We start from the raw sequence: 14,746 nt of genomic DNA on the forward strand, positions 1-14,746 counted from the left end.
TAACCGGTGTACCCGAATTACCGGTGATGTTTGTAAATACGCTACTACGTCACACAAAGGAAAAGAAAATTTAAATAGATTAATGGATACCAAATACACATGTCCTGAAAATCAAGTCAAATCAGATGCACACATTAACTCAAAACCTCTTAGCCAGATCTGTCCAATTAATGATCCAAAATCAACAGAAACACTATGCACTGTTGTATTAAGTATCGCAAGTGAACTGGGAGAAAAAATTCTGAGAATTTGCAGATGAAAGATGAATTGGAGACTGTGATTGAAGAGAACACAAATTTATGTCACAATTTAGATGAACAATCAAGGATAATACAAGACAGAAACAGACAATTAAAAAGAACATCAAGTAGGGAGATTTATTGGAGAGAGAAATGTCAGAAATTAAATTATCATGAAAAAATTTACACTTAAGATGATATGATAACCAAACACATGACAATAGCAGGAATTGAAAAACAAGCTAAAGACAAAAACAAACAAATAAAAGAATTAAATGAAAGACTATCTGAATTGGAAGTTGAGAACTGTAAACTTAAAAAGACTAAAGAGGCAATCAGTTTTGATGAAGAAAGTAAAACTTACAGCACTGATGCTCATTTATGTGTATATTCATTATTAAATTGCAATGTAGCATTTGAACAAATTGGACAAGTTATGTCAGCAGTTCTTAATTTAGTAAATATTAAGCCAAATAAATTGCCACTGTTGGAACAATTCATAATTGGTCGATTGAACGCGGATTAATATCAAAAAACAAATGGCAGATTTAGTAACAAAAGAAAATACAACCTTGCATAGTGATGAAACTTCAAAATATGGCATTAAATGGGGAGCATTTGCAACAAGAGATGATGATGGTCATTACACTCTTCTGGGTTTGCAAGAAATGGCAACAAAGTCAAGTGATGACACTTTAGATACATTTAAAAACATACTCAAAGATATAGAGAGTGTTTCTTCTGATGGTGTTGGAAACAAAATATTAGTCAATATAAAAAATACTATGTCCGATCGTGCATCAACTGAAAAGAAATTTAATGAATTACTTCAAGATTACAGAAATTCTATATTACCAGAAGTATTTAATAATTATGATTCATTTTGTGAAGAAGAAAAAATTGCATATTCTAAAATGAATAAAAAAAATTGTGGACTCCACACTCTTGTTCATTTAGCTGAAACTGCTCAAAAAACATTAAATAGAAACAGAAAAATTACATTTCAACAATGACATTCCTATACTAAATAAACATTTTGATAAACCTTCTCAGCCAGGTACAATACGGCTTATTCATACATCTTGCAAAGCATTTGCAAGACGGGGTGATGCAAAAAACGGTTGCCATAGTAACTTTTTAACTTTCCTTAGTGACACTTTTAAAAAAAGAAAAAATGTCATTTCCATTGCAGCCTTTAAAAGGCAATCGATTTAATATTCTTTTCACAAATTCTGGACAAATTTACTACTTTTTAAATCATATGTGTGAATTTTTGGACAAAACACCAAACCTTAATTTACTGTTGGCATCTGTTTTACATGATTTAAAAGAAGATTTTTTTGTAGCAGGTTGTAAGGCTCTCGGTCTTGTTTCAAAACTTATTACAACACCATTTTGGAATGTGCTTGAAAACAATGAAATTAGTATATCTATGTTTAATGAGCCTTTGATTATACTTGCTGATTACCTTAAATATGCCTCAACACACATTGAGGATTTTATTTGTGGAAATAAAAAGCATGTAATTGTTATTCATAGTGTTATGTTACCTGCATTCGCTCAATTACCCGGTAATTAAAAATCATTATAAAGAACATCTTCCTGGTGGTGCATTGGTCAACCTAAATCTCATACAAACTAAGAGTGTAGATAAACACAATAAATTCCCTGAACGTGTTTTTTCTTATGTAGATCATCTGCTGTCTTGCAAACCCAACATTAATACAATAACTATGGAATCACACATTACATTCTCACTTAACAAAACATTAGAATGGCTTGCTGAACATAGCAATGCTCATGAAATCATAACACAAAGTCGCAAGGAGGTAAAAAATTAAAAAATTAAATTCAAACAAAGAGAAGAAACTATACATGCAAAACGCCTTGAAAAGCAGCTAGACGATTTCAAAAAGAAAGAAGATATGGAAAGGAGAAGAATTGCTAAACTAGAAAAAGAAACACTTGATATGATTTTTTATGGGTTATGGCAGAATGAACAACAAATGAAAGATGCACTTTATAAAATTAAATCCAAAACTGAACAAGAAGAAGCTTTAAAAGTTCAATTAAGATTTAGAAAGAATGTTTTTAAACAACAATGTAGTGACGATATTTACAAAATGAGCTCAATCATAAATGGAAAAAGAATGAGCTTATCTGTCGAGGAACTAAAAAAAAATGTAATTATACTCATGAACAAAGCAAATGAAATTCCTGCATCTGAAACGCTACATGACTTGGTTGGTAGAAATATAATGCACAGATTTATAGAAGAAAATGGACAGTACAAATGGTACAATGGAACAGTTATTTCTCAGGTATTCTGAAAAAAACAAAACAACAACATGTGTCTGTGCTTTACATAAAACTTCATTTGGACTGACAACTTTGTGTTACAATATAGTTTAATTTTTAGTTTAAACCTATTTATTTAAGCTCGATTGCATAGAAAGCCTAAGGCTTATTTGAAACGCCTCGAGTCCATTTCCTGGGACTAGAACCAGTACTTGGTGTCTATGGGGGAGATCTAAAGAACTCTCCCACAGTGGGGATCGAACCCATGGCCTGCTTGTCACTAGGTGGACACCATATCCATTATGCCACGGCGACCATAACTAATACAATATAAATAACCTAACATATAACATTACAGCATAAGTATTTGTATAATAAATCAATTTCATGTAATAAAATAGTAATTAGTGAGCTAACAAGAGCACACATACAAATACATGTTTTCTTTCAATATGTTTAAAATAAATATGTTATTTTTTTTTCCACTGTTCTATAGGTTCCTGGCTTTCCGGAATGGTTCAACCTGAAATATGAGGATGATAATGATATTTACACAGCAAGGCTAGAAGATGAGTTCCAGGATGGTGACGTGCTGATCCGTGTTTAGAATATAAGAAAGGTGGTGAGACAAATGCATCTTGAACTGCTGTTTAATGATTAGTGAACGACATTAACATAACAGAAGGGGATCGAGCTATTACCACATGTTTTAAGTCAGAATACTTGCATTTATTTTGTACATTTTTTTTGTCAGTGTGTGATTTTACAGACATGTTGTGTTTGACTGTAGTTTGCCATTATTGTTTATGGCAAATGTGATTGTTTATATTATTTTCTTACTTTGACATTCATATATTTAACATTTATCAGTAGACAACTTTATTCTGCATCATAATATCACATTAATAATTTCAACACTCAAAATGTGTTTTTTACCTGAAAAATCGCCTTTTTTTTCAATTTTCAAAGGGAGATAACTCCGCTAATAGTCAACCGATTTTCTTTTTTTTTACAGTTTTGTACTTGTTATGTCATTCCTTTCAAAATTATACATATAATCACTTAGTTCTCATCTAAGTACTAATTAAATAGCTTGAAATGTGTTTTTAGCAGAAAAATCACATTTTTTGAAATTTTCAAAGGGGGATAACTCCACTTACGTTCAACCGATTTTCATTTTTTTTCAGTTTTGTACTAGTGATGTAATTCCCTTCAAAATTATGTATAACATCAATTGACCAGTCGCCAACTCCGCCCACATTTTGTCGATCAGCCAATCAGATATCGATTTTTCACACACCCCTCAGCAACGCTTATCTGGCCGCCATTTTGTCCGACAAACAAAGCGTGTTGTACATATGGAATGGACGTAATTTTTAAGAGTTTACACAGATTTTATATCAAATGCATGATCATTACTGTTCGATCATTATTCAAAATTGTAGGTGCTATACATACTTTATAAAAGGTTATTATTTTATCTTTATTTCTTGAACATATGAACGAGTAATGAGAAAACAAACACAATAAATAGTTTAACCACACCAGGTGTGTGTTCTATAAAACGTGTTATACCGTTTGATGCACAATATTATTAAGCAGTTTGGACAACATACTAATTGCCACACGTGCTTATTAATCTCAGCGTAATTGTCGATGATTAATAAATAACAGTATGTTGCGTGGATCTCAGAATGAAGGAACATTAAGGCATTGTAAGGTACTGTACACATTAAAAGAAAACTATTTAATTACTTAAATGATTTCCAATTATATATTTATTTTCTGTGGATCATAAATAAGGGAAATCATTGTAAATTGTTAACTTAAATATTGTTTTAACTAAAGTAAAAACAACAAAAAGGTGATTTCAACGCGGCTTAGCCAGCTTAAAGCGACTTCAAGTGTAAAATGTACGGCTTATAATACAACAACAACATTTCTAATACAACATATATTGATACGGGGAGAAATGTGAAAATTGCAATTAACATATAAGGGCCATCTTGTTATAAATAAGCAAATGCATAATATGCTAAATGTATTCAATTCGAATTTTCGTGAACAGCACCGTAATACCAACATTTCATTTTTTGATAGTGAAATGTAACAGGTTCGCATTAAACATAAATGAAATAAAATGCATATTATTATTAGACTATCTGTTAATGAAACCACGAAATTAGACCTGTATTAAATTATGGTTGCAATCAAAATTTAATTTATATCCAAATAAAAAAAATCGGTGTCTTGTTAAAAATAACACAATAAAACAAAGATCTAAACATTTTTAATAAACAAAAAACCCATCATGATATGGATATGTCATTTGCATTTAAAAAAATATTTTCAAAATTATATATGAATAGCCACCGGTTTCACAGTCAGACGGTTGAATACAAGTTCAAAATCAATATGAAATAAATGCTCATTTTTGCAACGGATTTTTCATCACCTCCCTATATAATATGTATAAGAAACGTTTCTGATAGTCAGTCTGCCGTTAACTCATTATTTTGATTACGCCATTTCTCTCTCAAGTTTTTATGATTGTATTAACGTTTTACAGAGCAGTTTAGGTTAGTGTGCGGCTTTAATAATTTATTTTATAGAAAAGAGCATAATACATCATTACAAATATAGAATTTCCCTCACGTAATCCGCTATAATTGCGATCTGCTTGTCGGAGTTTTCTAATCACTAGACCACGTGACTATGTGGGCGGAGCGATCGGTAATTTGGCGACTGGTCAATTGGTTATCTAAAAAAAAATCATTAAAGTCGCTAGTCACAGCACGCGCATTTTCATTTACAACTTCCGTCGGAGACTGTTTTTGCCGGTAGCTGTCAAAACGAAAAATCCTCTAAAAAATGTTTTTTCTTCGGGTAAATAGGTATTAAAACACGAATGCCCATGTATTTTTTCGTTATTTTCACACACAATATGGTTGATCATTCAGTTTTCTCATGAAAACTATCGTTTTGAAAAGTCCGTCTGCAAATGTTTACATAGTAGACAACAGGTGCGCGTTTCCATAACCCTGATGTACATATCTCCTCTTTTCATTAGCAAAACTTCTCAATTGTCATGTAGACAAAGGAAAGGGCAGGAAAATCACTGGTCATATGTGTTTATGCAAACTATGTTGAATATAATGACTAGCTAACATTTTAGACAGTTAATGGACAATGTGAAAGGATGGACGTCCCTCCCAATGAATGAGCTACTCCCAGCAGCCCACATCAAACCTTATTGGCGGAGTATATATATATGTGTCCATTATTCCCCCCCCCCCCCCGCAACGGCCAGACCGGCCATGGGAATGATGATTACTTGTTTGTAACCGAATGAGATTATTTGCAGTTCTAACGTCACATTTATTTGGTAAGAACATGAACATGACTTGAAAATAATTAAAAAAATGTCTTAAATAAGTTAAAATACCTAAAATTTATTACTTATTGTTCTAAAACTTAAAAACAAATAATCGTATATGATGGTGTATGAATTTGTTTTTTTTTCCATACAATTATTACGGTTATAGTTTTATGTTATGTTTCGATATGTGCTATTTCGGATTGTGTGATGTTTTCGGATGTTTTCAATTCACATGTAAATGTTTAAAATAATATAATTCTTCCGGTCACATAGCTATAATGTTTTGTAGTAATCTTTATTCCTCCATGTACATGTTTTACAATGATTGTAAGAATACAAGGGCTGTAGTATTTACCAATTGCTCTAAATGTATTAAGGCAAAGCTGTTGGTACAGTATCAAGGCGAATTAGGGACCATACGGACCATGGACCACATTTTCCCCCAAATGATATTTCCAATCTTAGACAAATAAGGTCAACATCTAGGTCACAAGGTCAAATCAAACAAATAACTTTGTAACAATCTAGAAGTCACATTTGCATGCCTATAGGAATTGGGGGGGGGGGGGGGGAGGGGCATTAAGAATTGCACTTGTCAGTCAATGTCCTAAAGCTTGTAATGTATTTTAACTCATCTTTAACTACAGGTTAGATCTTGCACAAACTCACAGCTGGATGATGTAAAGATTATTGTAAAGAACTGATTTTGGGCTTTATATATAAGATTTTTGGCAGAATAATGGCCCGTTCAGGGCTTGCACTAAGTGGCGTACGGCCGTATATTATGCCCGATAATTGTTTCCATACGCCAATAACAAAACCCCATGATGTCCACTGTACTTCCTAAAAATTGGTCATATGCCGAAAATAGCAACCCATGACGTAAGCTGTCGATTAAAAGTAATGCTTCAATCAACACCGTATACATCGTCAGAAACATCGATCTGAATACACAGATAACACCCTTACCAGTACATGACTGGAGCATATTAAATCAACACATTTTGTACAAACAAGCCCCAAGGGCATTGTTTGTTATCAGATCACTAATTAGCCTTTTTGTTGCAGACGATAGTAAGATGCTGTGAAAGATTATCTCTGAGGTCACGCTTGGTTAGGCACAATCACACTCGATTGTAATCAAAATCAGCACTGTACATTTTTTTAACTTCTGAATTCTTTGGTTATGATTTTGTTTGAAAAATAGTGAATTTTAATTCAAACTACCAAAAATTAAATTAATCATCTTTTTTTAAATGCGAATATGCGGTTATTTTTTATTCCAAAACAAAGTTTTAAAAAATACAGCATGGTAAAACATATTTGTGTTGTATTTGATTTATGAGCTTTAAAACGCTGTCTGTCCTAAATCATGACGAATTGTAACATGAAAAGGGCAGATAGTTGTTTTTTCAACAAATATAAGGTTTGTTTGGAAGGAGGATTTATCACTCTGCAAGTAAAGCGTAATTTTGATATTGTCATCTATTTCTGCGACCCAACGAAACTGTCAACAATGTTAAAATTAATAAATGAGTTGACATAAAGTGTTAAATAAATAAATGCTATTAATAACAATAATAATTTAACATTTTAATCAACATAATGGTGTTAATGCTACTTCATGGTGAAATTTATTAATGTTTGTTTAGACTTCAAATGTGTCAATATAAATTATTGTTATAATTAATAATATTGTGGATAAAACCCCTGGTACCTGAAAGATAAACATGCATTTCAATCATGATATATGTCATGAAATATCAACCCCCCCCCCCCCCCCCCCCCCCCCACCGGAAAGAAATATGATATCTACATATCTCAAATGCGTGTCATAGGATGCTACATGTAGCTCAAGTCAGTTATGAAATTGGCTATTTTTTCTTCCTTAGCGCCATTTTAGTCTATGTCTGTATTATTATGCATTGAGCAATTCATTGTGAGAAAAGAAAAATTCATTCCTTGTTGTATGATATATCTAGTTACTTTCACAGATGTACAGTTACCCAAAATGGATGGGAAGAGTTAGTGATCATTTACACAGTTGACATTCCATTAACATCACCATTTAAGCTGTTTGGACTTCCAACATTTCTGATTGGGACTTCCATAAGTAAAGGGCAAGAAGTCAGGACTTCCAAAATTTATTTCTTAGTGCAAGCCCTGCCCGTTGAAGTTTCTCAAACATGAAATGTATATAGGCCCCTAAAGCTTGTGTTTTTAAGTTCTCTGAAATTACTGGAAGGATTTGTCTCAAGTTTTTACAGATGAATTAACATAATGTTTAGATGATTTACTATACCATTTCAATAAAAATGCACCTATGGCAGGGGATACACTGTGACAGCTTATTGTTTAACATGCTTATTTGTCACTTGAACAGTAACAATCAAAACTGATGGCTGCAATGTGTTATGACGAACAACTTTCCACCATCATTATGATCCTTGGGGCAATGTGGGCAATATGATAAAAAAAAGCTATATATATTGTGGACCAGAGACATACAAGATGTGCTAATTAGAGAATGAAAAATGACAGTTTTCTGTTGTTTTTGTCTGCAGGTTTCACATTTGATATTCACAATGAGTGAATCAAAACGAAAGAGACCCAAATCCTACTACAAAAAGTGTGCAGGGGGAGGCAAAAAGTTCAAGGCTGTGAATGATTTAGATGCTGGCATGAAAGGCTTCCTGGTCACGTGCAACAAGTATGAGCGGGAGACTGTGAGAGAGATGTATAACATCCTCAATGAGTATGCAGACACCCTGTATGGACCAGAGGTTGGTGGTGGGCTGTCACGTTTATTATGATGCAGGGAGGGGTTATGTATACAAGTCTGCACAAAATTACTAGTGTATAAGTATTTGGAGCAAAGTACTACTACATTTATCAAGCAATTGAATTAAAATATAAAAAAATTCATTACCATGAAATGTAGATGTGAGAGACACATAAAGGGCACTGGTCTGTACATTACTGGGTTATGCGCCCTTGGAAAAAGTCATTATGCTAAGTAGCATTAAATGTCTGTGGAATAAACTTCTACACTTTTTCAAGCAATTAAATCCAAACTTCACATATATAATCTTCTTGAAGTGCAGATATGCCAAACTCTTCATCTCTAGTGATCCTAATACAGGCATTACTGCATTATTTGCCCTAGAATAAAGCTTGAAAAGCTGTGTAGGTGTATATGTCAAGTATTTTACAAAGCTATTGTTCTTATTTTAAGTGATGTATTTCTTCTAATGTTATTGCAGTGTATTGGTCTCTAAATTAATAAGCCAACTTTCTACAGAGTCTGTGCTTTTTTTCTCAGAATGAGGCTTAAATATATTTAAAGAAGAAAACAAAACACAATTAATAATTACAATAGTTACAAACAAACTTTCTGTTACAGACTGCCACATCAGAGAAGACAGATGACTCCGATGACAGTGGAGAGGAAGAGGAGGAGGACATTGAGAAAGCTCTGGAAAAGGAGAGGTCAGATATCCTGAAACTGGCCAAGACAGAGAGGCGATTTCAGAACACCAACACGAAGTTCAAGAACTTGATTTTCATCCGCACAGCATTGGAGGATCCATGTGGACTGGCACATCACATCTTCACTGACATGATGGCCACACATACACAGAAGGCCAGGTATGCACAGAGAATGATTCCTGTGGACTTAACTTGCAAGGCAAACATGAAAAACATTGAACCTGCAATGAAGATTGTTTTGACACCTCATTTTCAAACAGCATTTGGTGTCGGACTAAGGTACACGTCTGTTTGTAAAATCAGGAACAATAACTCAATTCAGAGAATAGCAATTTTGCCTATGATTGGTAGATTAGTTAATGAGATGAATCCTCTTCATAGATTGTGTCATGATGACTCAGAACTAGTCGTGATTGTGGAAGTTATTAGAAATATCTGTTGCTTGAGTGTGGTGAAGGATTTCTTTACATTTAGAAAATACAATTTTCATGAAGTTATTAAGACTGGAAAGTCAGAAACAGAAGGCAACAGAGATCAGTCTAAAAGTGGCAAAGAAAAGTCTGAAGTTATGAAGGAAAATTCAGTTGATGAGCTGAATGTCCCAGATGATGGAGATGGAAGAGAAGATATATCAGATGAAAAACCTGAATCTGAGCATAAAATTGAGGACACTGCAATCAGCAATTTAGTTGATGTGAATGATAAAACTGGTGATCCAGAGAGTCAACCAGATGTTGTTGGTATTGATTGTAAAGATGTTGAAAATGATCGTCCTGCAATTGAACAGCAGCTACTTGATGGTAATAGTAATCCTGCAGTTGTAACGACAGAATCAGCTGACGCTGATGTTAGTTAGACTGGAACATTATCAGACAAGTGAATGAAAAACTACACATTCTGATTATAATAACTTGATAATGCATAATTTTGTTATTAAGTGCATTTAGGTTCACAAGATTTTGCTTAGAGAATACAGCATGAAGATATGTTTTTGTTTGAAAACATGTTGTTTGTTGTTGAAGAAATAATGTTATCGGCGGAAACTACCTTTGCTATTGGTTAAGTAGTTCCCAATATTAAAATCCTTACAGATCTGGAATGATTGTTTGTGTGCAACTTTTTTTTATATGAAATTCAGTGAAATTTTCTTCTAAAAGCTCATAATATTTTATGGTTAACAATAAAAATATGTCTTAGAAAATATACAATAATGACTTAAAAGTTATCTTTGTTATATTATAACATTATATATTATTATAATAGACCATCATCACCTGGTTTGTATAGGGGACAGGGATATGATAGAACTATCATAGTAACCACAAATAAGCGCAGAGGTTAAATCTATTAATTAGGAGGAAAGCTTTAAAGAGATTGTAACCCTCGTATAAAAGAGAAATAAAAAATACAAATATTGTTAACAACAAACAAATAATTAGTTTTGCAAAAAAGCTAAGTACAAATATCAGGGTCAAAATCCTAAATCTAGCTCCGACAGTAGAGCGCTGGACTACAAATGCGAAGATTAGTTAGTATGTGCACTTAGTACTAATAAACCAGTGAACCCAGATAAGTATGAGTTGGTAAACTGACAAAATTTATAGTGTCACAAACTGGAAAAAATATTGCTTACTGGTAAATATTTAACCTCAGTACTGTTGGTTTGTGCATTTTACCTTGTATTAGTGAAATATAAAGAATCATTATGCCAACACTTTTTTGCTTGTCTACCTGTACTCAAGGAACAATATTATTAGAAACATCTCATAAGCAATGCAAACATTCCTTGTTATCCCCCGCCATAGGCGGAGGGATATTGTTTTGGCACTGTCCGTCTGTCTGTCTGTTCTGAGCCATATCTTGGAACTGCTTTGGTGGATTTCATTGAAACTTGGTATGAGTAAATATATTTTTAAGAGGATGATGCACGCCAAATGGCATTGTACACCATTTGTTAATAACGGAGTTATGGCCCTTTGTATCTTGAAAACATGCTTTTTAATATAAGCTTAGAGCTGTATCTCCATTAACACATGAGCAAGAGCCATGAAACTTGCCATAGTTCTCAATCATCTGGGGGTGCTTCACATTCAACACCCATAATCCTAGGGGCTAAGGTCAAGGTCACACATTGAGGTCAAAGGGTGTTGTCCATTCGTCCAGAAAAATGTTTATGTCCAGAAGCATATTGGCGGGGGATATCAATTCAACAAATTTGCTTGTTCTCTTTTCAATTGCTAAGCTTTATCACATTAGAAACCAAAGATTTTGTATTATCAGCTTATAAGAAACATCTCATTGTATGTTCGTGTTACAAACACTAATGGTTTAATTTCTAATAATCAAAACTCCAAATCATTGTGCATTGGCTGATGGAGATTTATTTCTTAAATAATGCATAATAAATCAACTGATCATCAGAATGTCAAAATATGTGCTGAACAGATTTTCAATCATCTTCAAGGGGCTGTCCAACGTTTTGGTAAATTGATAAAATTAAACAAAGTTGTTTCAGATTTGCAAATTTTCGTTTTTGTTATGATATTTTTGAGGAAAAAGTAATACTGACCATTTACCACGCTCTTAAATGTCAATTATATGCATCTTTTGACGATTTGAAAACCTGAACATTATAAAGCGTCGTGCGACGCGAAACGATTGAATAAACTGGAAAGTTCTGTTGTTGTCGTGGTATTTTGGGAAACTACGAGGATTGCTTATATAGGTAAATAAAAGCTGCGCCATGAGCGCATGATACGCCCGTCGTTCGCCAATGAAGTAGTAAGGTAATAAATAACCCTTTGAATCATTTTTTTACTTCAGTTTATTTGTATTTGAATACATGGTTTATTTTATAAGTACATGAGCATGGAAATCACGAAATTTTGACGAACAAAGTCCCATAACTCTGGAACGACAATTCAGAATTCCGTCAAAAACGAAAGGGGATCAGGGTTTATCAATATTAAGATTGTGTTGAAATTTGAAAAAAATCCATCGAAGGATATTTGAGCTACAGTAGGACATTCAATGAAATCACGAAATTTTGACGAACAAAGTCCCATAACTCTGGAACGACAATTCAGAATTCCGTCAAAAACGAAAGGGGATCAGGGTTTATCAATATTAAGATTGTGTTAAAATTTGAAGAAAATCTGTCAAAGGATATTTGACGTAGCGTACGACATTAACAGACGGACGGACGGACGGACGGACAGACGGACGCGGGGTATACCATAATACGTCCCGTCATAGACGGGCGTATAAAAAATCCATCGGGGGATATTTGAGCTACGGTAGGATACATGAACAACAATAACATTTAAGGTCACAGTGACCTTGACCTTAGAATGAATGACCTTGAAATGACCAGTGGTCATCTAAGTGTGCTTGCAAACCTTCATGTCAAGTTTGAAGACTCTATGTCCAAGCATACCAAAGTTATAACAATTTTAACATTTTAACATTTAAGGTCACAGTGACCTTGTGTGACCTTGACCTTAGAATGAATGACCTTGAAATGACCAGTGGTCATCTAAGTGTGCTTGCAAACCTTCATGTCAAGTTTGAAGACTCTATGTCCAAGCATACCAAAGTTATAACAATTTTAACATTTTAACATTTAAGGTCACAGTGACCTTGACCTTCAAATGAATGACATTGAAATGACCAGTGGTCATCTTCTAGTACTGGCCAATCTTTATTTCAAGTTTGAAGACTCTAGGTACAAGCATACCAAAGTTATAACATGAAATAAGAACTTTAACATTTTTACATTCAAGGTCACAGTGACCTTGACCTTCAAATGAATGACCTTGAAATGTCCAGGGGTTACTTACTAGTTCTGGCCAACCTTCATGTCAAGTTTCAAGACTCTAGAGCTACGGTAGGATACATGAACAACAATAACATTTAAGGTCACAGTGACCTTGACCTTAGAATGAATGACCTTGAAATGACCAGTGGTCATCTAAGTGTGCTTGCAAACCTTCATGTCAAGTTTGAAGACTCTATGTCCAAGCATACCAAAGTTATAACAATTTTAACATTTTAACATTTAAGGTCACAGTGACCTTGTGTGACCTTGACCTTAGAATGAATGACCTTGAAATGACCAGTGGTCATCTAAGTGTGCTTGCAAACCTTCATGTCAAGTTTGAAGACTCTATGTCCAAGCATACCAAAGTTATAACAATTTTAACATTTTAACATTTAAGGTCACAGTGACCTTGACCTTCAAATGAATGACATTGAAATGACCAGTGGTCATCTTCTAGTACTGGCCAATCTTTATTTCAAGTTTGAAGACTCTAGGTACAAGCATACCAAAGTTATAACATGAAATAAGAACTTTAACATTTTTACATTCAAGGTCACAGTGACCTTGACCTTCAAATGAATGACCTTGAAATGTCCAGGGGTTACTTACTAGTTCTGGCCAACCTTCATGTCAAGTTTCAAGACTCTAGGTCCAAGCATACCAAAGTTATAACAACTTTAACATTTTTACATTCAAGGTCACAGTGACCTTGACCTTCAAATGAATGACCTTGAAATGTCCAGTGGTTACTTACTAGTTCTGGCCAACCTTCATGTCAAGTTTCAAGACTCTAGGTCCAAGCATACCAAAGTGATAACAACTTTAACATTTTTATATAGCTACAGTAGGACATTCAATGAAATCACGAAATTTTGACGAACAAAGTCCCATAACTCTGGAACGACAATTCAGAATTCCGTCAAAAACGAAAGGGGATCAGGGTTTATCAATATTAAGATTGTGTTAAAATTTGAAGAAAATCTGTCAAAGGATATTTGACGTAGCGTACGACATTAACAGACATACGGACGGACAGACGGACGGACGGACAGACGGACGCGGGGTATACCATAATACGTCCCGTCATAGACGGGCGTATAAAAATACATCCGCTCTAAGCATGAACATAGATGGTCTAGGCGGGAGACTTTTTACTCCAGGACTCCAGTGGTTCGAGCCCTGTTGAGGGTTACTTTTTTCCTTTTTTTAAATTGTATTCTTGTTTTTTTTACTGTAGATTTTTAGGTCAAATTGTTAAATTAATCAATATAAAGCATTTAATGACATGCTTCAATACATGCAAAAATCTGTTGCACGGCCTATTTAATATGATTTACTTGACTTGATTCTTTAATTAGGAAGAGATTCTACAAGCTGCAAATAATCAGATGATTGGAATCTCTACACACTCCTCGAAACCTGATAGTTGCAATTAATGGACATTAATTATAATTTCAAATTTGCATTTTCCAGAGTTGTGTAAACTGTATTAATCATACAATATAATGCTTTTTGAACCTT

At 33.8% G+C, this 14,746-nt stretch overlaps 1 protein-coding gene across 1 annotated transcript; it reads left to right on the top strand.

The window, feature by feature from the left end:
* The first annotated feature begins 5,819 nt into the window (after positions 1 to 5,819).
* LOC127868562 (THUMP domain-containing protein 1-like) lies at positions 5,820 to 10,504 on the top strand. The gene is made up of 3 exons (XM_052410434.1): positions 5,820 to 5,922; positions 8,481 to 8,699; positions 9,320 to 10,504. The coding sequence occupies exons 2-3, from the start codon at positions 8,502 to 8,504 to the stop codon at positions 10,259 to 10,261; spliced, it is 1,140 nt and encodes a 379-aa protein (XP_052266394.1). The 5' UTR covers positions 5,820 to 5,922; positions 8,481 to 8,501; the 3' UTR covers positions 10,262 to 10,504.
* Positions 10,505 to 14,746: the final 4,242 nt, after the last annotated feature.

The sequence above is a fragment of the Dreissena polymorpha genome, chromosome 2 (assembly GCF_020536995.1).
Source record: "Dreissena polymorpha isolate Duluth1 chromosome 2, UMN_Dpol_1.0, whole genome shotgun sequence".
Classification (NCBI taxonomy): Eukaryota; Metazoa; Mollusca; class Bivalvia; order Myida; family Dreissenidae; genus Dreissena; species Dreissena polymorpha.

Bases quoted from the DNA above. Each gene is read 5' to 3' on its own strand.
- LOC127868562 (XM_052410434.1), top strand. From the start codon at position 8,502: ATGAGTGAATCAAAACGAAAGAGACCCAAATCCTACTACAAAAAGTGT. The intron at 8,700-9,319 runs GTTGGTGGTGGG...TTTCTGTTACAG, and splicing joins ACACCCTGTATGGACCAGAG to ACTGCCACATCAGAGAAGAC.